General features: G+C 40.8%; 1 protein-coding gene across 1 annotated transcript in view; it reads right to left on the reverse strand.

Moving 5' to 3' along the window:
- dhx37 (DEAH (Asp-Glu-Ala-His) box polypeptide 37) overlaps positions 1–15,941 on the reverse strand; it is a 44,564-nt gene extending 28,623 nt beyond the window's left edge. Inside the window, exons 1-9 of the mRNA XM_078227040.1 lie at positions 15,819–15,941; positions 14,685–14,811; positions 10,308–10,477; positions 7,245–7,357; positions 5,772–6,132; positions 4,833–4,981; positions 3,254–3,346; positions 2,477–2,573; positions 182–295 (exon numbers count right to left, since the gene is read on the reverse strand). Coding sequence (XP_078083166.1) covers positions 182–295; positions 2,477–2,573; positions 3,254–3,346; positions 4,833–4,981; positions 5,772–6,132; positions 7,245–7,357; positions 10,308–10,477; positions 14,685–14,796 — 1,209 coding nt within the window. The 5' untranslated portion in view covers positions 14,797–14,811; positions 15,819–15,941. The remainder of the gene's footprint in view (positions 1–181; positions 296–2,476; positions 2,574–3,253; positions 3,347–4,832; positions 4,982–5,771; positions 6,133–7,244; positions 7,358–10,307; positions 10,478–14,684; positions 14,812–15,818) is intronic.
- Positions 15,942–22,340: the final 6,399 nt, after the last annotated feature.

A 22,340-nucleotide genomic window follows, 5' to 3' on the forward strand; every position in this document is an offset into this window, starting at 1 on the left:
AACTTCTCTCTTGTTCTTTGGCTTGTTTAAGTTGTAACTAACTCAGTGACTCCTCATTATTCTTCGTTGAAATATCGCAGCTGGTTCTTTGTTTTATTTTGGAAGTCCAGTGAATCAAAAACATCATTATTGGTATATTACATTTAACCACATTTAAGTAAAAAGCTAATAAACAGGTTACCTTCTCCCTCAGAGGAACAATACGAGATAACAGGCCAATCAGGATGTCTGTGTACACACTCCGCTCATGAGCTTCATCTATGATAATCACTTTGTATTTGGTGAGTAAAAAATCCTGGAAGATCGAAAAACATTTTTCATCAAACAATTTCCAGTTAACTGCAGCCAATATGGTCACAGGAGGATCAACAAAATTGACGAATAACCAAAGCCCAGCCTTGACTATGTACAATTTCCAGTCATAGGAACATAGGAATTAGGAGCACAAGTAGGCAAATTCAGCCCATCGAGCCTGCTCTGCCACTCAATCAGATCTCTTCCTGGTCTCCAATCTACCTCCCTATCTGTTCTCCATATCCCTTTAACCTGTCTTTTAAATTAGAAATACATCTATCTCCTTCTTAAAACCATTTAATGATTCAGACTCCACCACACTATGGCAAGTTCCACAAATTCACCACCCTCTGCAAGAAGCAGTTCCTCCTCATCTCAGTTTTAAACCTACCACTCCTCAACCTATACCTGTGGCTTCTTGTTCTAAATTGTCCCATAAGAGGAAACATTTGGTCTACGTTTACTTTATCAATCCCTTTTAGAATTTTAGATACCTTGATCAGATCCCCTCTCATCCTCCTAAACTCGTAAACATAAGCCCAAACTGTGTAATCTCTCCTCGTACATCAACTATATCTTCACAGTTTCTTATATACAGTACATTTTTACAACTTAATTGCCAAATAATGCAATATGTGATTGAAAACCAGCAAACCATTAGCAAATTATTAAAATTTGGCAATTTTGATGTGTAGCTTACTCCTGTAATTTCACTTAGCTGCTTACTTATTCGTATAGTCATAGCTTGTAGCAGAACATTAGAGTGTAGCACCATCACTGGAGTATCATACTAATGGATGTCAGCTCCGTAACTCAAACTACCTTCTTAAACGCATTTCTTTGAACAGTGGGGACAGGCTCTTTATTGGGCATATCTAAGAAAGTTATCTCCAATTGCAACGGGATCTTGATCAATTGGGCCAGTGGGCTGACGAATGGCAGATGGAGTTTAATTTAGACAAATGCAAGGTGATGCATTTTGGTAGATTGGACCAGGGCAGGACTTACTCAGTTAATGGTAGGGCATTGGGGAGAGTTACAGAACAAAGAGATCTAAGGGTACATGTTCATAGCACCTTGAAAGTGGAGTCACAGGTGGACAGAGTGGTGAAGGCGGCATTCGGCATGCTTGGTTTCATCGATCAGAACATTGAATACAGGAGTTGGAATGTCTTGCTGAAGTTGTACAAGACATTGGTAAGGCCACACTTGGAATACTGTGTGCAATTCTGGTCACCCCATTATAGAAAGGATATTATTAAACTAGAAAGAGTGCAGAAAAGATTTACTAGGATGCAACCAGGACTTGATGGATTGAGTTATAAGGAGAGGCTGGATAGAATGGGACTTTTTCCTCTGGAGCATAGGAGGCTGAGGGGTGTTTTATAGAGGTCTATAAAATAAATGAGGGGCATAGATCAGCTAGATAATCAATATCTTTTCCCAAAGGTAGGGGAGTCTAAAACTAAAGGGCATAGGTTTAAGGTGAGAGGGGAGAGATACAAAAGTGTCCACAGGGACAATTTTTTCACAGAGAGGGTGGTGAGTGTCTGGAACAAGCTGCCAGAGGTAGTAGTAGAGGCGGGTACAATTTTGTCTTTTAAAAAGCATTTAGTTACATGGGTACGATGGGTATAGAGGGATATGGGCCAAATGCGGGCAATTGGGATTAGCTTAGGGGTTTTTAAAAAAAGGGCAGCATGGACAAGTTGGACCGAAGGGCCTGTTTCCATGCTGTAAACCTCTATGACTCTATATACAAGGTACTTTTGCAAACTTTACCAATATATTAAAACCTGCATTGAGTGTAACTTAATTGTACTATACATGTGTGTGTATGATCCACAATTTCCTGCACATTACAACGTGTAAACAAACAACTTCACACTAATCTACCAATGCAACAACAGCTCTTGACTGCAGTCAAACACGCAAGTAACCAGAGGTTTTGTATTGATAAGACAGTCGAGTACAGACGACTAGGAATATGCAACCTGATATTTGTACGTGTCCTGAGCTCATTCTGTTATATTAATAGAATCGTAGAATTCCTACAGCATAGAATTAAATCTAGTAGCTACAGAAAAAGCATAAAGAAAATAGTTTTTAAAAATGTAATTGGTCCTCTGTAATCTATTACTTTTCTAACTCAATATACATTCAATAAAGAAATTCAACTTACCTTCTGCACTTCTTTCAGAAGCACACCATCTGTCATAAATTTTATTTTTGTGTCTTCTGTTGTATTTCCTTCATATCGTATTTGATATGAAACTATCCTACAGACACAAGTTAAATGTTCAGTATTGCTATAGTACCCAACGATATCAGCTAATTGTCAACAGATGATCCTCACTGAAAAATCTACGTACGTGCGTATCAAAGACAACCGATGGGGAGAAAACAAACAAAATTTGCTTCATTATGCCTACACCACTCTTGCGAATAGCTTAGAAATGAGCATGACACTGAGCCTGGCAAAGGCCTGATGTGTGCCTACACAGAAGAGTGTGACCGCTATAGATAACATAATTTGGATTTTAAAAATGATTTTGACAAGTAATTCTACCAGCAGAAAAGTTTAAACATTAAAAGATTATAATGGATAAACAATTCTGATACTATTTGACAGTCATGGTTACTAATCAATAGGGGCTTGAAAGTCCATATATGCAGTCTTGTTCAATTGAACTCTGTGGACCAGGACATTACTTTGTACTGTTATTTCAAATGATCCAAATCAACACATCAGCGATATGAGATATATCCAGATTAATGCAAGGATGAATTTAAACTTTATACATAACTGAAAAACTCCTTCATATTCACATAATGCACAAATGTGGGTTACTAAGACGAACTCTTGGACACTGCCAAACTAGTTGACACCCTCTGCCCACCCTCCTATTATGTTTTTAAATACGAGCACATTTCAGTTCTCATCAAGAAACATTTTTACCTGTGTGAAAGATTCATCTCCGTTGCAACTCGCTGGGACATGCTTATAGCTGCTACCCGCCTGGGCTCTGTAATGCCAATGATTCCATTACCACTGTGGACAATGACCAGAGAATGTTTATGGTTTGATGCGTAGTGCAAAATACTTCCACACTTTAGATAATGTTTTTCTAAACAATAATTAAGGATAACTGAGAGTTAAATTTGGTAACTAAACATTCTGGCTGCTCAAAATAAAGTGAGATTTCATCTGCAAAAGGGGAGGGGACTGGGTTGATTTGAACTCAGGCTAAACCTCATTATTTTAATATTTATCACAGGTAATCACAAAACCAGGATGGCATGGTGGCGCAGTGGTGAGCGCTGCCTCACAGTGTCATGGACCCGGGTTAGATTCCAGCATCGGGTATCTGTCTGTGTGGAGTTTGCATGTCTTCCCTGTGTCTGCGTGGTTTTCACTGGTTTCCTCCCACAGTCCAAAGACATACAGGTTAGGTGAATTGGTGTGTAAGTACATGCCCTGTGATTGGCTGGTGTCCCATCCTGGGTGTACCCCACCTAATGCCCAGTGTCTGTTGGGATAGGCTCCAACTCCCCATGACCCTGAACTTGAGTTAAGTGACAGTGAAGTGAAGCAGCCACAACACCAGAGGTTTTTTGAATAATAGCAAAACATCCTGAACAGCCTAGACCATATTCAAAGAAATCAAAACAAGTATGGGAACTATTCTACTGATGCTCAGTTATAAGATGATCAAATTATGACTCGACTTGTCAGTGTTACGTGATGGTAAATTGCACTAGGACTAATGCACTAATCTAACTAATCATGTGCCTGAAGATTCTCTTTACATATAAAAAACCTGCTGGCAGTTCCCTTCATTTGAAGAAAGCTCAGAGCTGATACAAGAAGAATGGCTAACTGAATCTCATCCACTAACATTTGTGGATTAAACTCCCATGTTGAATGCTGTAATACAGAACGATACAGTAGCATATTGGTTTCTATTATTGAACTAGCAAACCCAGAGACGTGGACTAATGATCCGTAGACATAAATTCAAATCCCACTATGGTTGCTGGGAAATTTTAATTTAATTAAATAAATCTAGAATTAAAAGCTAGGATGGGAAGGAAATGTGCCGTCCTTATCCAATCTGGCCTAGGTGTGACTCCAGATCCTTAGTAATATGGTTGCCTCTTATCTGCCCTCTGAAATGGCATAACAAACCAATTCAATGGCATTCAAAAGGCAACTTTAAAACTTTTTCAAGAGCAGTCAGGGATGGGCAATAAATGTTCACTTTGCTAATGACTTCTATCCCCATGAATAATAAAAAAAGCTGTATTGGGGGCACAAGCCCCCTCTAAAACAGTTTCATGTAAATTGCTATTGTATGGGGATTGTAGTGTAAAATTTAATGGTTTACAGAAGCAACTTATTTTCAATCAGTATTCAAAATTGGAAAAATACAATTTGCAAATAACGCATGCTAAATATGTTTTCTTAAAAAAATATTAAATATATTTTAGACATGTGCTTAAAAATTGAGTGTTAGATGCTAACAAGTGTACTTTACCTGGCATATCCAGCTTCGTAGAGAAACTGGGGCACTTGTGTAGTTTTACCACTGCCTGTCTCACCACAAACAACCACCACAGGGTTATGTTTAATGGCTTCCATGATAACCTGCTCTTCAGCTAGAATTGGTAACTTCAGACGAGCTTCCTGAAAGAACAGAGAATATTTCCTTTCAAGATGGTTGATTGATGCAATTATAAAAACACTAGTAAATTAACATAAACAGGGATAGGAATCAGTCTCCTGAAATATTTTTAATCAATTGACTTCTCCATTGCACCCCTCTCTATTGATGCCCCAACTCAGGTGGCTTTTATCAAGAGTTGCTGAACTTCACTACTAGACAATAACTCCAGGAACAAATTGGTAGCTTTCTAATCTGGAGCCAAATGCTTCAAGTCAGATTGCCTGGGTTTATTCAATTCTAGCTACGTGCATAGCATTGGCAATGTTAAAATGTTAACAAGATTGCAAGTTAGCATTGAGGTTGGCACCATTAGCAAACAAACAAATTAACTTCATCCAGTTCAATTGGATACTTGCAGCAATGTCAGGGTTAGAAATTGTGGAAATACTTAACACGGGGAAAAAGGCAGATAACATTTAAAAAAAATTCTGACCAATGTGTTATATTTCCACTGTCATCATTATTGGGAAACCTAAGTCCTACCATCGTCTCTGTACCCAGTAGAGTTGGTGCTGCTCCCATATTAGTAGTCATTAACAACCAGTCTGCATTTTGTGTACACAAGATGGCAGCATGACATGATTTCTACCATCCACAGTATAATATTGGTCATAGGGTAATTACAATAACATGAGAATTGCATTTTAAGAACACTGACACCAGTCAATATTAATTGACAACTCCAAAAATAGACCAGATTGAAATTTTAAATGAAAGTAACAAATTTTACAGTTTACCACAATTGAGCACCTGAATCTCTGGACTCCTGTCCACTGGAATGAAAATAGCTGGTTCCGCGGAAGGTTGCTGCATCGGGATCTTATTAATAGACACCAATGCTGATTGTTTCTCAGTCGTTGCCGCTGCACTGCTTGAGGAGTTTTGAATTTGTTCATCATTGTTGACATTTTTCTCCTCTGCACTTGATCGCGTGCCGTCACTTTTCGTATTCTCTGCTTCGTCCACTTGTTCTTCCTCACTCGAACTGTCTGAAGATGTGCTAGTCTCAGACTCTGGTGCTTCCTCCACAACCTCAGAGTTTCTTCTGCGTCTTTTCCTATTGGCTCCGCTAACACTGCTGATGGGCTCACTGTTGACTTCCTGTTCAGACCTAAAATGTAAAACAGTGGCAAACCTTTCTATCAATTAAAAAAAAGTACTGAATATGAATTAATACAGCACTTCCCAAGAGTAAAAGAAAATGACAAACTGATGAACCGTCACCAAGTAATTCAGCTATCCTTCAGGAATGGAGCAGTGTTCAGCAACTGAATATATTTATTACATGCTGCAGGATAGACATTGATTTTATAGTTGCTGCTGAGTTATCTTAGCCAAAAATGGTTCAAGGGAAAATAAAAAAGGAAATACTTTTCCTCAAGTAAAATAGCCACCTCCCATGTAGGTTGATGGCAAAATACTGCAGATGCTTGAATCTGAAACAAAAACAGAAAATGCTGGAAAATCTCCGCAGGTCTGACAGCATCTGTGGAGTGGGAATATATCGAGCTCTGACAAAGAGTCATCCAGACTCGAAATGTCGGCTCTATTCCCTCTCCACAGATGCTGTCAGACCTGCTGAGATTTTCCAGCATTTTGTGCTTCTGTCCCATGTAGGTTGAATGTGCTTGGGTCTCCATTCTTCCTATTTTCATCCTCAGAATAAAAATGCTTCAATCACAACAGACACTGAAGCTGACCTATGGTAACACCGAAGTATAAACAGTGTGTCAAATGTGAAGGGCATTCAGTGTTGTGAGACGAGCTGGACTAACTCTTGTCATCTCGGAACATACAGCATATAACAAGTGCAGCTTTTGCCACTTTAGGGTCACAGAGGTTTACAGCATGGAAACAGGTCCGTCAGCCCAACTTGTCCATGCTGCCCAGTTTTTACCACTAAGCTAGTCCCAATTGCCCGTGTTTGGCCCATATCCCTCTATACCCATCTTACCCATGTAACTGTCGAAATGCTTTTTAAAAGACAAAATTTCTATGTAAAATTCCTCAAATTGGAAGTTTTCACAATTCAAGCATTTCACGAAGCAATGTTAACACAAGGTGACTTGCAAACTTGCAAATTTTAAAAAAAACAAAATGCTCTTTTAAAAATTAAATATATTCTAATCTCAAGGTGAATGTAAAGCATTCAGTGCACATTCTAACCATGGAACAGTAATTCACCAAGTAATTCTATTAATGAAAGATAAGAAAATGACATACAGTTTAGGCTGGTACAAGCGTTTTCCAATGCCTATTTTTGAAGTGGTGTAGAAAAGCTTCATCTCGGACTCGGAGACCTGGCATTCTGCCAATTTATTTAGAATAACTTTTCTCTATAATGGAAAATTGAAAAAAAAGTTTGTTTGCAATACAAAATATCCACATTATATTAAGCAAGACAGGTATAAAAATATTATTGTTTGTTGTATTCTACTAATGCCGAGACCAGTTCGTTACAATGCCGAGACCAGCTCGTTACAATGCCGAGACCAGCTCGTTACAATGCCGAGACCAGCTCGTTACAATCAGGAAGTGGTCTCTATAATGTTATTTTTACATTGAGTGCTTTATTATAAAGATAAACATTCAACCATTTCAGGTAAACCCTATATTTTTGGACAGTTAGTTGAAGAACTTTTTAAAAACAGAACGTTGGGGCTGAACTTCAACAAACCTTCCGCCTGTGCCAAGGCAAAACTAGGGTGCATTTCCAATAATTTTCGAAAAAAAGATTGGGGGGGGGGGGGGGGTGGTGGCGGCGATTCTCCCGGCCCACTGCACTGCCCAAACAGAGGCTGATTAGCAGGCCAGAAATCGGCGTGGAGCTGTATAATTTATACCAATGAGGAAGAAACCAGCAAGATTTACCCCAGTTTTTACACAAATTCGGCACTTAGAATTTTTTTGGGAAAATCCCTCCCATGCTTTCTGTCTTGCATTCATCAGGACAGATGCAAGAATGCCAAATTTCAAACGGAACAAGAAATTATACTGCAAGAGAAAAAGGGTGCTGACTGGTTGCCAAGTCAATTCCGATTGGTTTAGATGTTGCAATGGTGAATGCAATAGGAAGCTATTGTACTTTTTATTATTCAAAACAGGCATAGTACCTGGACATATTCATTTTTCCTGCAGAGGGCAAGTTCCTGCATATGAATACATGTAACTCCAATAACTGTACAGCAAGCCTGATTGATAGTGTTGAAATGGTTGTTACAGTAACTCTTAGCACACTTGAGATTGTTCAGCAAATGATGCCCAATCACAGAATGACATCTAACGTTAGACATTACGTTCAGAGTTTTGCAAGCACAACTTGGTTGAGCACGATCAATACACTGCCTATTGTGAATAGCTGAAAGGATGTGCTATTGAAACGATCCGCCACTCATTGCGATGTACAACCCACATACATTGGCAGCATACTGATAATAAAATGCTGAAAATACACCGCAATACTCATTTGTGTGATAGGCAGAATGTCCTATTGGTGTGATGGCAGCATCTTGTTAGTGGAAAACACCATTCATGTTGCCGCTGCATAGCAGCAGCGTGAAATGGCTAGCTTCATCTGTTGCTCAAAATTTGGAGATAATTTACTCTTCCAAGGTAACCCAAGGTAGACTGGACATTTTTCAGGTCTGAAAGTTGTGGCCTTAGGCGCATTCATGAGTATATGCGATATGCAGCAAACAATAATCTGATTGGAATAGCCATTATACCGCAGAATAGATTTTGGTGGCAAGGTTGCATGGTGAATAAATGGCTCAGGACTATTCACAAAATTGCTGATAAGGCCAATGTTGTAATACTTGGAGCTGTAGAAATCCTAATGCATTAAGTAACCAGGGAAGTCAAGCTTGTGGTTGATAGTAGTAGAAAACCCATTAGTGGATTTCTCAACTAGCAGTTATGAGTCAACCACATTGCTGTAGGTCTGGAGTCACTTGTAGGCCAGACCAGGTAAGGATGGAGAATTCCTGAAGAACATTAGTGAACTAGATGGGTTACAATAATCAATAATGGTTTCATAGTCATATTTAGATTTTTAATTCCAGATCTTATTCACTGAATTCAAATTTCACCATTTGCCATAATGGGATTCAAACCCTGGTCCCCAGAGCAGAAACTCAAGTGTCTGGATTACTAGTCCAGTGACACTAACGCTACACCACTGCCTCCCCTTGGTAGGATAGCAATGTCAAATGAGCATATAGACACAACATTGTTGTCGCTATGCAGGCTGCGTATAGTCTTTACAAAGTGAAGGAATCCTACACCATGTAAGTGGAACACTCGCTCAGAACTAGTTGCAGCAACTCACTGAACCATTTGGCCAATTCACGTTGTGCAGAACCAATCATAAATAAGATACGGCGTAATGTGCCTTGGGCAGCCTATACATACATAAGTATAGTGAATCATGAGGTCAAGGTCCCTTTGTCAGACTTGCAAATATGCATAATAAAAGCAAAATAGTGCAAATGCTGGAGATCTGAAATCGAAGCAGAAAGTACTGGAAAAACTCAAAGCAGTTCTGAAGAATTGGATATTGGACTCAAAACGCTAACTCTGTTTCTTTCTCCACAAATGCTGACAGACCTGCTGAGTCTTACCAGCACGTTCTGTTTGTATTGCAAATATGCATGTCTTGGTTGCCTTGGATGCCTCACAAAGCTACCAGATATTGGCACTGCCTGTGAAAATTGGACAAAGTCACGGGGTATCTGTAATAAGCAGGTGTTAGATCAGCTATGCACGGTTTGAAAGGCTCAGTGTTTTCATTGAACACCGGTTTCATAAGGACACAAAAAAATAGGAGCAGGAATTGAGCCCATGACCCATCGTGCTGCTCTGTCATTCAATATGATCATGGCTGATCTTGGATTTCAACTTCATTTTCCTGCCTGTTCCCCATATCCCTGGATTCCCTGAGAGATTAAAAATCTATCTCAGCTTTAAATGAATTCAACGATGGTACATCCACAACCCTCTGGGGTAGAGAATTCCAAAGGTTCACAACCCATAGAGCAAAGCAATCTCAGACCTAAATGATCAGGCACTTATTCTGTTACTGTGCTCCCATATTTTAGATTCCCCAACCACCAGAAACATTCTCTCAGCATCCATTCTATCAATCCACTTCAGAATTCATCAACATTATTCTAAATAATCTACCATAAAAAACATTCACAATTAAAGTGATACCAGCATTAAAACCAGTTATTTAAACTGAACTCTGTCTATATACACCTCTGTTTATAAGTGAGCTTCAAAATTCACCTGAACTTTCTTTTCTTTCTGTTCTAGTATCTTTTCCAGCTGTTTCCTCTGCTTCTTGCTCAGAGGCTGCTTCGATTTCCGAGGTATTTCGTTCACCTGTTTTCTTTTTGCCCTCTTTGCTGGTAGGACCAGCGCATTACTCTCATCAACACCTTTTAGTGTCGCTGCACCTGGAACAGAATAAATGATTTGAAAACTTCATTCAAATTGGTTCAACATCAAGATACAGAGATGAACCAGAGATTATCTGCAAAATACAACACTTATCTTTTGCAAACCAGACGTCAATATGCATTGAAATGTTACTTACTACCTGAATTGAGGTGTGCCGTTTGATTTCCCAGCCAATCTTTCTAGCGTACACTACATAACAATTCTTTGTTCACTAAGTCACTTTTAAATTATTGCAGCTGTAGTCAAGAGTTACAAAGAGTATTCAACCAACCACTTGTTTTTCTCCGACTCTCTCATTTATGAAATTAAATGAAATAGCGCACATACAAAATGTAGTAACTCTTCCCAACTGCATCTTGAGAGAATGTGGATGGGAAATTTAATTGGTGTGTACAATATTATGGAGGGCCTAGATATAATGCATAGGAAACCTATTTGCCTTAACAAAGAGGTCAATAACCAGTGGGCCCCGGAGAGTGGGTGGGCCTCGACTGCTTGAAAGGCTGATGGAGACAGACATTCATTGTATTTATAAAATGCCTGGATATGTATTTGCAGTCATGGAACCTTGCAGCGGTAAGGACCAAGAGAGTGGGATTAGGATGGATCACGCTTTTTCAGCAGGCACAGACATAATGTGTCAAATGGAACATTGAACTCAAGAGGAATAGGCCATTCAACCCTTCAGTTGAATTATCATTCAATAAGGTCATGGCTGATCTGGTTCTGGTCTCAGGTTCACCTATCTATCAGCCCCCTCCATAACTCTTAACTCCTTGTCCATCAAAAATCTAACACTGCCCTGACTGAAGTCAATGACACGGCCTCCACTGCTTTCTAGGGAAGAGAATTTCACATACTAACAACCCTCAAGAGAAAAGATATTCTCCTCATCTCCATTTTAAAAGGGTGGCACAGTGGTTAGCACTGGTGCCTCACAGCGCCAGGGACCTGGGTTCGATTCCCGGCTTGGGTCACTGTCTGCACGGGTTTCCTCCGGGTGCTCTGGTTTCCTCCCACAGTCCAAAAGACGTGCTGGTTAGTTGCATTGACCATGCTAAATTCTCCCTCAGTGTAAGCGAACAGGTGCCGGAGTGTGGCGATTAGGGGATTTTCGAATCATGACTAATAAATAAACTTTTAAAAAAAGGAAGACCTCATACTTAGACTGTGTCCCTAGCTCTACGTTACCCCACAAATAGAAACATCCTCCTGGTATCTATCATATCAAGCTCTCTCAGGATCTTATATGCTTTAATAAGATCACCTTTCAGTTCTTCTAAACTCCAATGGATATTCGCCCCATCTATCCTGGGAATGAATCAAATGAACCATCTCTGAACTGCTTCTAACACAATGATATATTTTTTTGAAAAAAGGAGACCAAAACTGCACACAGTATTCCAGGTGTGGTCTCACCAATGTTTTGTGTAGCTGAAAGTAAAATTTCCCTCTTTTTATGTTCTATTTCCCTTACAATAAACGGCAACATTCTATTTGCCTTCCTAATCACTTGCTATACTTGGATACTAACTTTTTGGGATTCATGTACCAAGACACCCCTATGTACCGCTGAGTCCTGCAATCTCCCTTCATTTAAATAGTATACTGCTTTTCCATTCTTCCTGACAAAGTGGACAAGTTCCCATTTTCCCATATTATACTCCATCTGCCAAAGTTTTGCTCACTCACTTAACCTTTGCAGATTGTCTGTCTCCTACCTACCCTGGTGTTAAAGACAAATTTAGCTACCATACATTCAGTCCTGTCATCCAAATCAATGAAGCTGATTGTAAATAGTTGAGAGCCCAAGTTGAGACCCCTTGGTACTCCACCAGTTACAGCTTGCTAATCCGAAAAAGACCCATTTATCCCTACTCTCTGCTTCCGGTTAGTTAACCAATCCTTCATCCCTGCTAATATGGTACCCCCATACATCATGTAATCTTATCATGTGTAGTAACCTTTAACGTGGCACCTTATCAAATGCCTGTATCGCCTGTATCCACCTTGCTTATTACATCTCCATAACACTGCAATAAATTAGTTTAATATGATTTCCAACATTATATTACAGGTTTATAGTCAATCTTTCCCTCGTTTGTTCTCATTCTTTGCTGGTTCTTAAAATCTGACCAATCTTTTGACCTACCACTAATCTTTCCAAATCTGTACAGCATTTCTTTCAATTTGATGCTATCCTTAACGTTTTCAGCTATGGATGATGCATCTTTTTCAAAGAGTCTTCTTTTCCCACTTGGATAAATCTTTACTGAGAGTTATTAAATATTTCAAGTCTACTACTGTATCTCTACTGTCCTACCATTTAACCTAGTTTCCCAAATTCACTTCAGCTAGATCTAGGTTTAAAACACTAGTTTTGGACCCACACTTCACACCTTCAAACTGAACAAGAAATTCTATCATATTATGATTGCTGTCCTTTAGAGGTTTCTTTACCACGAGGTTATCAAGACCATAAGATGTAGTAGCAGAAGTAGGCCAGTCAACCCACTGAGTCAGCTCCGCCATTCAATGAAATCATGGCTGATCTAATATAACCCTCAACACCACTAGCCCGTCTTATCCCCAAGAGCCTTGAATCCCTTACTGATTAAAAATCTGTCTATCTGAGCCTTGAACATAATTAAAGACCCCACTTCTATAGTTCTCTGCGGTAAAGAATTCCAGATTCACGATCCTCAGAGAAGAAATTCCTCCTTCCTCATCTGTCTTAAATGGGTGACCCCTTCCTTACACTGAGATTATATCCTCTGGCCTTAGACACTCCCACAAGGGGAAACAACCTTTCAGCATCTACCCTGTCAAAGTCCCCTGAGAATCCTATATGTCTCAATAAGGTCACTTTTCATTCTTCTAAACTCCGAGTACAGGCCCAACTTACTTGACTTCGCATAAGAAACAAAAATTCCTCCATATCTGGGATCAATTTAGTGAACCTTCTCTGGACTTCTCCAATACCAGCATGTCATGCCTTAGGTAAGGGGACCGAAATTGTTCACGGTATTCCAGGTATCGTCTAACTAGTGCCTTGTATAGTTTTAGCAAGACTTCCCTATTTTTTATACTCCATTCCCTTTGAAATAAAGCCAGCATTCCATTTGATTTCTCAATTACCTGCTAAACCTGCACGCTAGCTTTTAGTCATTTATGCACAAGGACCCCCAAATCCCTCTGTGCTCCATTTAAATAATATTCAGCTGTTTTATTCTTCCAACCAAAGTGCATAATTTTACATTTTCCTGCATTATATTCCATTTGCCAAGTGTTTGCCACTCACTTAACCTATATCCCTCAGTAGACTATTTGTGTCATTCTCACCACTTGCCTTCCCTATTTTTCTGTCTTCCACAAACTTGGCAATAGTACATTCACTTCCCTTATCCAAATCATTATTATATTGTAAATAATTGCAGCCTCAGTGGCACTCCACTAGTTTCATCCTGAAAATGACCCTCTTATGCCAACGCTCTCTTCTATCAATTAGCCAATCCTCTATCCATGCTAATATACTACCCCAACACCATGGGCTCTTAACTTATTAAGAAACATTTTGTGCAGTACCTTATTGAACACTTTTTGGAAATCCAAGTATATTACATCTACTGATTACACCTACTGTTACTGTATAACCCTGAATCATTGCTCATTACCAGGTCCAGAAGAGCCAGTTGCCTGTTTGGGTCTTGAATGTATTGCTCTAAGAAATCAGCCTGAATACACTCTGTGAACTAATTTTCGAGGCTAACTTTGCTAATCTGATTCACCCAATGCACATGCAGATTAAAGTCACCCATGTTTATTGCAGATAGGCCTCCATCTGTGCTATCAATTTTATATGTTTCTATAATCAGATTACGCTCGTACTTTTGCTATGCTTAGATTGGATATACTAGGTTTATCATAGAATAAGTTTTGGAGGCAGTCAATATTGATGACTAGAAGCACTGTGTTATAAATATTGACATGCACTCGTGCACCTTATTCTCAGGATCTAGAATTTAACTTACCTACCATGTTAGGCAACACATTGAACACAGGCAACCAACTAAAAATATTTTCCTGAGGCAGCAGTCTGCAGTGAGATTTAATTGTTACTCCATGTTTTTCACGTGGGGTACAGATCATATTGAAAGCATTCTTATGAAGGATAGAGTTAAGTAAGGCAATTTTTATGCACACCTTCCAGTTCAATCTCAATTTTAACCTCATTGCTGGATTTGTCTGAAGCATTTTCCACACTCTTAACCTGAAGTCGTGCTTTCCAGTTGTGTCTTTTTCGCAATCTACCCATTCTCGAATTACCAACCTGCAACAGAGAGATGTCAATATCTGATAACTGGAGAAGGAGCAGCAGGGCAGTGGAGGATATGAGAGGGGAAATCAGGAGCATTTTCAAGGGATAAAGTGGGAGCAACAACATTGGGGAAGTTGGTGGGGCAGGGAGGGGAGAAGCAGGGGCATTCACATCAGGAAGTAGAGAGCAAAGTAGGCACATTCACAGGAACAAAGAAGTGGCATTTGCAGGAGTAATTGAGGGCAAAGTAGAGGCATTCACAACGGTGAGCAGTGACATTCACAGAGGCAATTCAGAAGCAAAGAAGGGGAATTCAGAAGGGTAATTGAGGGATGAACAAGAGGCACAGGGATAATTGAGGGGCAAACAACTGGCATTCACGGGGTAATTGAGGGGCGGCACGGTAGCACAGTGGTTAGCACTCTGCTTCACAGCTCCAGGGACCTGGGTTCGATTCCCGGCTTAGGTCACTGCGTGTGTGGAGTTTGCACATTCTCCTCGTGTCTGCGTGGGTTTTCTCCAGGTGCTCCGGTTTCCTCCCACAGTCCAAAGATGTGCAAGTTAGGTTGATTGGCTATGCTAAAAATTGCCCCTTAGTGTCCTGAGATGCGTAGGTTAGAGGGATTAGCGGGTAAATATGTAGGGATATGGGGGGGTAGGGCCTGGGTGGGATTGTGGTCGGTGCAGACGTGATGGGCCAAATAGCCTCTTTCTGCACTGTAGGGTTTCTATGATTCTATGAACTGGCATTCACAGGGGCAACTGAGTGGCAAACAAGTGGCATTCACAGGGGCAATTCAGCAGCAAAGTAGGCGTTCACGGTGGTAATTGAGGGGTAACGATGAACAAGTGACATTCACAGTGGCAACTGAGCAACAGATTTGGGGATTCACAGGAGTAATTGAGGGGTGAAGTAGGAACATTCACAATGGTGAACAATTGGCATTCACAGAGGGGAAGTTCGCAGTCAGTTTAACCCCAATCAACCTAACCCCGGTCGGGTTGTGGAGTGAACTCACAGCCTCTCTTCGTTCCCCTCTCGATCTCCGGACTCGCTCATTTGACACACATGTCCCCACCGGAAGTGTCTTGCAGAACGGTTCCGGCTGGAACCCGGCGCCGCAGGAAGAGTTCCGGCAACACAGGACGAACATTAACATTTGCAGCGTTCAGCGCCCGCTTCGCTCTCAGCAGATCTGTGCGGAGAACATCCTCATAGCCACTGTTGTCTGTCTCGACAGCACTGTCGATAACCCTCAGCACGCCTGGCACTCATATCACTAAACATGTCACTTCATGGAATCATAGAAACCCTACAGTGCAGAAAGAGGCCATTTGGCCCATCGAGTCTGCACCGACCACAATCCCACCCAGGCCCTACCCCCCTATCCCTACATATTTTACCCGCTAATCCCTCTACGCATCTCAGGACACTAAGGGGCAATTTTAGCATAGCCAATCAACCTAACTTGCACATCTTTGGACTGTGGGAGGAAACCGGAGCACCCGGAGGAAACCCACGCAGACACGGGGAGAATGTGCAGACTCCACACAGACAGTGACCCAAGCCGAGAATCGAACTCAGGTCCCTGGAGCTGTGAAGCAGCAGTGCTAACCCACTGTGCTACCGTGCCGTTCTCCTGACGTTCTCTTGACGGGTCTCTATTGCTTGGCTCTGCAACTGTGGCTGCAGGGGGTAGATTTGTCAACCAGAAGCTGGACCTATTCTGTGGGAACATGGGAAACAAATGTGGGTGCAATGCCCTGGACATTGGAGAAGCCAGCAACCTTATGAAACTGGATGGCTGTATCTTGCTATTGCTTTGCTGTGACACCAAATATAATTAAAAACCAAAAGAGAAAACGCTGGAAAATCTCAGCAGGTCTTGCAGCATCTGTAAGAGAAAAGAGCTGACTTTTCAAGTCCAGATGACCCTTTGTCATCAAAGGGTTTGACAAAGGGTCATGTGGACTCGAAACGTCAGCTCTTTTCTCTCCTTACAGTTGCTGCCAGACCTGCTGAGATTTTCCAGCATTTTCTCTTTTGGTTTCAGATTCCAGCATCCGCAGTAATTTGCTTTTATCCAAAGGTAATTAACCTGTCCACTCCCCTGTAAAGCCCATGAGTGACCTGGCAATAAATAAACACCTGTATTCCCTCTTGGCTAATATTGCACAGATTGCCTGTGGCCCTAACCAAAAATGATCCTATAGTTTAAAAAAATTGATAAATGTCAGTGGTGGTCATATTCATTGACACCAATGAGGTGGAGCAGTCAGTGTGGACAAATAAGCATTGCTACCATGCAGGTGGTCCCACAGTAGGCCACAGAGCCCCAATTCCAAAGATCTAAATATATAAATTGGCAGATTCTTCACTATTGCTGAGGGGAGCGGCATTGGTGGTGGTGGGAGGGGAGGGATTCACTCTTTGTATGCAGATTGGATCTGCTTTCTTTAAGCGATGGGTACTAAATGAGCATATTCAGGTGTCTCTGGAGAGGGAGCATGCGGTGTCCACGGGCGCGGTTGTCGCCTTCCGCGACCGCTGGGCGCCGCAGGGGCTGGGGTGTATTATCGACCCCGATAATCACCTTTTGGTTTGATGTTTTAAGTTTCCTTTCGACTTTGATTTTGGTTCGGGCTGTTCCCCCCTTCCTTTTGCGGAGCTGCCCCTCTTAATTTGTCCCTAAGTTAATTTGAGTTCGTTTACTTGATTGGTGTGAAAAGAAATACCTGATGAGTCTTTCCTGAGTAAATTTGATTTTGTATAATTGGTTGGTACACAAAAAGAGCTACTAAATGAGCATATTAAATACAAGTAGAGTGGGGAGGGGTTATTATGCCTACTTTAAATGTTAGTAGTTGGTGTAACCTCTAGGTCTTGTTTTATAATTTATCATTGTGGATTGTCTGTAACCCAGACGGTGTAACCCCTGGACAGAGTAACCCCCGGTTAGTTGTGGGGCTAACCTCGGAGGTGAAAAATCCGGAAGGTAAAGCCCTGGGAGGTTGCAAATAACTCGCAATAGTTCATTTTATTGCAACAGAGATGTTTGTTATTGTATTAAGAAGGGTATATTACTTGTTGTACTGTGTTTATATTAGTTGGTTTATTTATTATTTCATGGCGTAACCCCCAGAAGGTGCAGCCTCGGAAAATCCAGTCCCAAGAGCAGAACCCTGGGAGGTGAAATCCTCGGAAGAGGGAAACACGGAGGGCAAAGCCCTGGAAAGTTGTAGATAACTTCCAATGAATCCCATTCTTATTGAAGGGAGTTGTTTGTTATTGGTTAAAGGACGGCGTGTTAGCTGTCGGTACTGTGTTTATATTATAACTTGTTGCTTCACAGTCGTTGTGAATTGTTTGCAACCTTGGAAGGCCAGTTGTGGATAATTCACAATGCATACTAGCTGTTTATTATTGTGCTATGTTGGTTTGTGCTGTTGTATTAAAGATGGCATGTGTATTGTTGATATTGTGTTATATTGGGTGTTTTAAAATAATTTATTATTGTGCAATTGTATTCTGATTTGTATTTTGTATTTGTGAACAGTTGAAATAAAAAGAGGTGTAACCTCTATGTCACATCTCCAGTCACAGAATCAAGGCGGCACCTCCACTTATAATACAGAAGGAAATTAGGAATATAAAATGAAATAAGCATGCATACTTCTTGAACAACCGGTTTAAAGCATCACCTAGTCTGCCTATTCAAGTTGAATACTTAGTCCGAAAAAGAAAAAAAACAGCCTTTATAAAGCACGTTATGATCCTCTGAGCACGTGACACCCAATTAATATGACATTTTTTTAAAACTGCAGTTACTATTGTTACAGCAGCTTCACCAGCTGGTTTATTTGAAGTGGGCTCTAATTGTATCATTACCAGTAATGCAAGCATTGACTTGTTTAGTGTGTATTCAATCCTCCCTAGTGTTTACTGCTGATGCACTTAATATTAATTGGATCAATGGAGGTGCCTCTTATCCCTCAGAGTACACTTCAATCAGCCTTTTATTTTTTTTGGCAGAGAGGCTAGAATTCATAGTTCTGCAAAATGGGAGTGGCCAAATCATTTACACACAGAAGCAATGCTATTATAAATATAGCTGACAGGATTTGAGATAACAATGATGGTGGTACGAATTATACTAAAACAAAGGAGATGGTAAAGATTACAGTGCAGTATAAAGGAAAAACAGAATCTATAACGCTTTTTCTTTTGAGGAATTTGACACAATACTAAGTAGGATTACAGTTCAGAGAATGTGTAATATTTCAGGTTTCCATTTAGCCCCCTTCAATTCGTTCAACCTTCAGCAGCTTTAATTTACTTTTTGAAATCACTCTTCACCTTCATACTGAAAATGTCAAAACCCCGAAGATGCTTCATTGCAACGTCAAATAAATGTTGAATAGCACCTCAACACAAGCTTTACAACCCGATAATAGAGAGGATGGAGTTCTAGCTAGTCTGTCAGCATTCTGTCAAAATTATGACTGTAGGATGGGAAAATTAGTGCATTCATATGATTTAAGATCTATAATTTGCAGTGAGTATTTTGTAGAAAAATAAATAGTATTTACCCTTCCAGTCCCCCTAACAGTAAAGGGCAGTTTAACATGGCCAATCAACCAAACCCACATATCTTTGGACTGTGGGAGGAAACCAGAGCACCCAGAGGAAACCCACACAGACACGGGGAGAACATGTAAACTCCACACAGACAGGCTCCCAAGGCCTGAGTTGAGGCGGTCCCCCTCAATGTCACCATCAGGTCAGTTACACTTTCCTTGAACTTGTCTCCATCTGGCTGACCCCAGGCAGGCATCAAGGACCACATCAATATCATCTTTACTGGGGTTATAACATTTTCGTTAAACTTCCAATTTGTGTACAAATTTATCAATTTCAACTTTTAAATTAGGCAAGGAATCAACAATCGCTCCTAACTCTAAGGGGACCACGGTCTGTATATGCGAACGGGAACTCCGTCAGGTCCAGGGAGAGCCCTTAGGGGCATCTGGTGTGACGACCCCAATTTTTTGGCCTCTCATCTGCACCGCAATTGGAGTAAACCCCTCAGCACTGCCGTAATAAAACGCTGTTGAATTAGTAGCGGTCGGAGCTGGTTCCGTCCTTAGTGGACTGTATACCGGAGGAGGTAGACTCAATGGTGGCGCTGAAGGAGCCAGAATCCGTTCAGTAATGGATTGAGGGAGTTGATTGGGTTGAGGAAGGGTAGGGTGTAGGGTAGTCCAGTCATTGTCCTCATTGTCCTCATCATCTGTCAGTATTTTTGGTCTAGACATCATGACACTCCTGGGAGTTTTACTAGGCTTCTGGACCAGTCCATGCTGTTTAGATTTTTCAACCTCTCTCACCTCATCTTCCTTACTTTTCCTTTCTCTTTCCCTCTTTTTGTATTCTGCATCCTCTCTACACCTACATCTGGACTCTTCCTGCCTTTTCTCAGCTTCCTGTCTCCAGCTCATAAATTGTGACCAGCCCACGTCGCTCTTGTCCTGTTTCTCTTTTTCCCTTAAAGTTTCTCCCAAAAACTCTATTCTATCCCAATTGAATGTTCCCTCTTGAGGAAAACATCCACTTTTCCCATTTGTTCATTTCATCCATTTGTTGACATACTGCATACTTCCGGATCCATAATATATGTACATATAGGTTAGGGGTGTTCCCTTTGTGGGCAATTTGATTTGGACACTGAATTTCCCATTTCTAATTAGCCGATAATATCTAGAGTACCTTGCTTTTGGGAGACATTAGCCCGCTTGCCGAGCGCTTGGTGACATTAACCCGCAAGCTGTACTCCTGGGACTTTAACCCGCAAAACGAGCTCTCGGGCACTCTAACCCCGTAAACGTGAAGCCACACACCAAGCTCTTTAGGGATTCTAATCCTCAAGTTACAAGTCCGGGACTCTAACCCTGTGGCGCCTTACCACAATAGTTTTCGATTACCCGCGACAACTGGCTATGGAAGAGCCCTTTACCCATAGCAGAGTCACACACAGGAGACCAACGGCAGAGGGACTTGTGTAAGGAAAAGGTCCTTACCTTATTTTTATCCTGGCTGAGTCATCTGTCATCAAAGCAGTGCATCAGGACTTCGCTCAGGAGAAAGGGGTTACCATCTCGGTGAAACCTCCAGAAAACTGTCAATACTCGAAAGATATTCGGACACAGCGTTCACAAGTGATGGATCCTCTATTGCCTTCTTATTGATAAGGAGCGGAGACCTAAGTCTGTTCTGCTCAATTGAGTACAGTCAGCCTTTTTTATAGGGCATTTCTTAAAATTTCTAGTAAGGTTAATTGTTTTTAGTCACGCACACCGGTAAATTATTTACATATGGTACAAAGAGGTAGGCCCGAGACAATAGCCATTTATTGGCGTCCCATCGGTAATGTCATAATCTTTAGTGGTAGACGGATGGAATGTCCATTCAGACAATGGTCACTTAATCATGTCTTTATTACAGTTTTGGTGCTACTAGCAAGGACATTCAGCTGTGTCCTGTTGATAGACATAGTGAAAATATCCACCTTTGTCTGCACTGTCTATTTCATGTATATGCAGAGACAGCCAGTCTACAGTGAGGGTGCTGCTGCTGGTGTGTTAATTTTCCTGGTCTCCTGGCTCCTGCTGAGCTCAGTCTCCTCTTCCACAATTGTCTCTATTTTTCTGGGTGTACGTAGATGATTTATTTAAATGTGTGATCCCTTTAACCTTTTAACGCTGTTATGTTTCAGTCAATGGATATGGGTTAATGTGCATCATGATCCACATGACTTTTTTCAGGGGAGTTGAAGATTTTTATGTTTGGGCCAGAAAATGCATGCAACAAGGCAATATCTGAATTGAGACCTGCTCCCTTAACCCCACCACCCATCACCTTTTCACATTTTCCAAGATGCATGAATGGTTTGTTTTTGTATTGTGAGAAGTATGTGGCTAACCCAGAAAGAATTGAGTCAATGTCATTCCTTGTTTGAACATCTACAGTTTCAGAGCAGACTTTAGAACTGTGAAATTTCCATGTTCTTTTCTGAACATAAAATATATTGTTTTCAAACTGCTTAAGTGTGAATTTTCTTCAGACACTAAGGCAACAACGAGTTTTCTCCCATCTCCAATGGGCTGGTAAAATTCACTCCAGTGCTTCAATTGAAACAACACGTACTGAATTTTACACACCATTGAACCATATGGATTAGTCTAAATGTATTACTGACTGAGGCTCTGGAAGTGCTTCACTTAAAGCTCCAAAGATGCCAAATACTTTAATAATTTATCAGTGCTGTTCAATGACTCACTGGCATTGTAAGTTAAAACATATTTTCAGATGACCAACTTGTTTCAGAACAACATTGTAATGATTTTCTTGCAGGGTTGCCTATGTTTTGTTTCTCTACTTAATTTGAAATTTGATTTTAATGGTAAACTATCAGAGATAATTACCATTTTAAATTAGCCAGCATGTTGACCTGAACAGGATTTCTGTATCAACTACATTTTAT

This window comes from Mustelus asterias, chromosome 13 (assembly GCF_964213995.1).
Source record: "Mustelus asterias chromosome 13, sMusAst1.hap1.1, whole genome shotgun sequence".
Classification (NCBI taxonomy): Eukaryota; Metazoa; Chordata; class Chondrichthyes; order Carcharhiniformes; family Triakidae; genus Mustelus; species Mustelus asterias.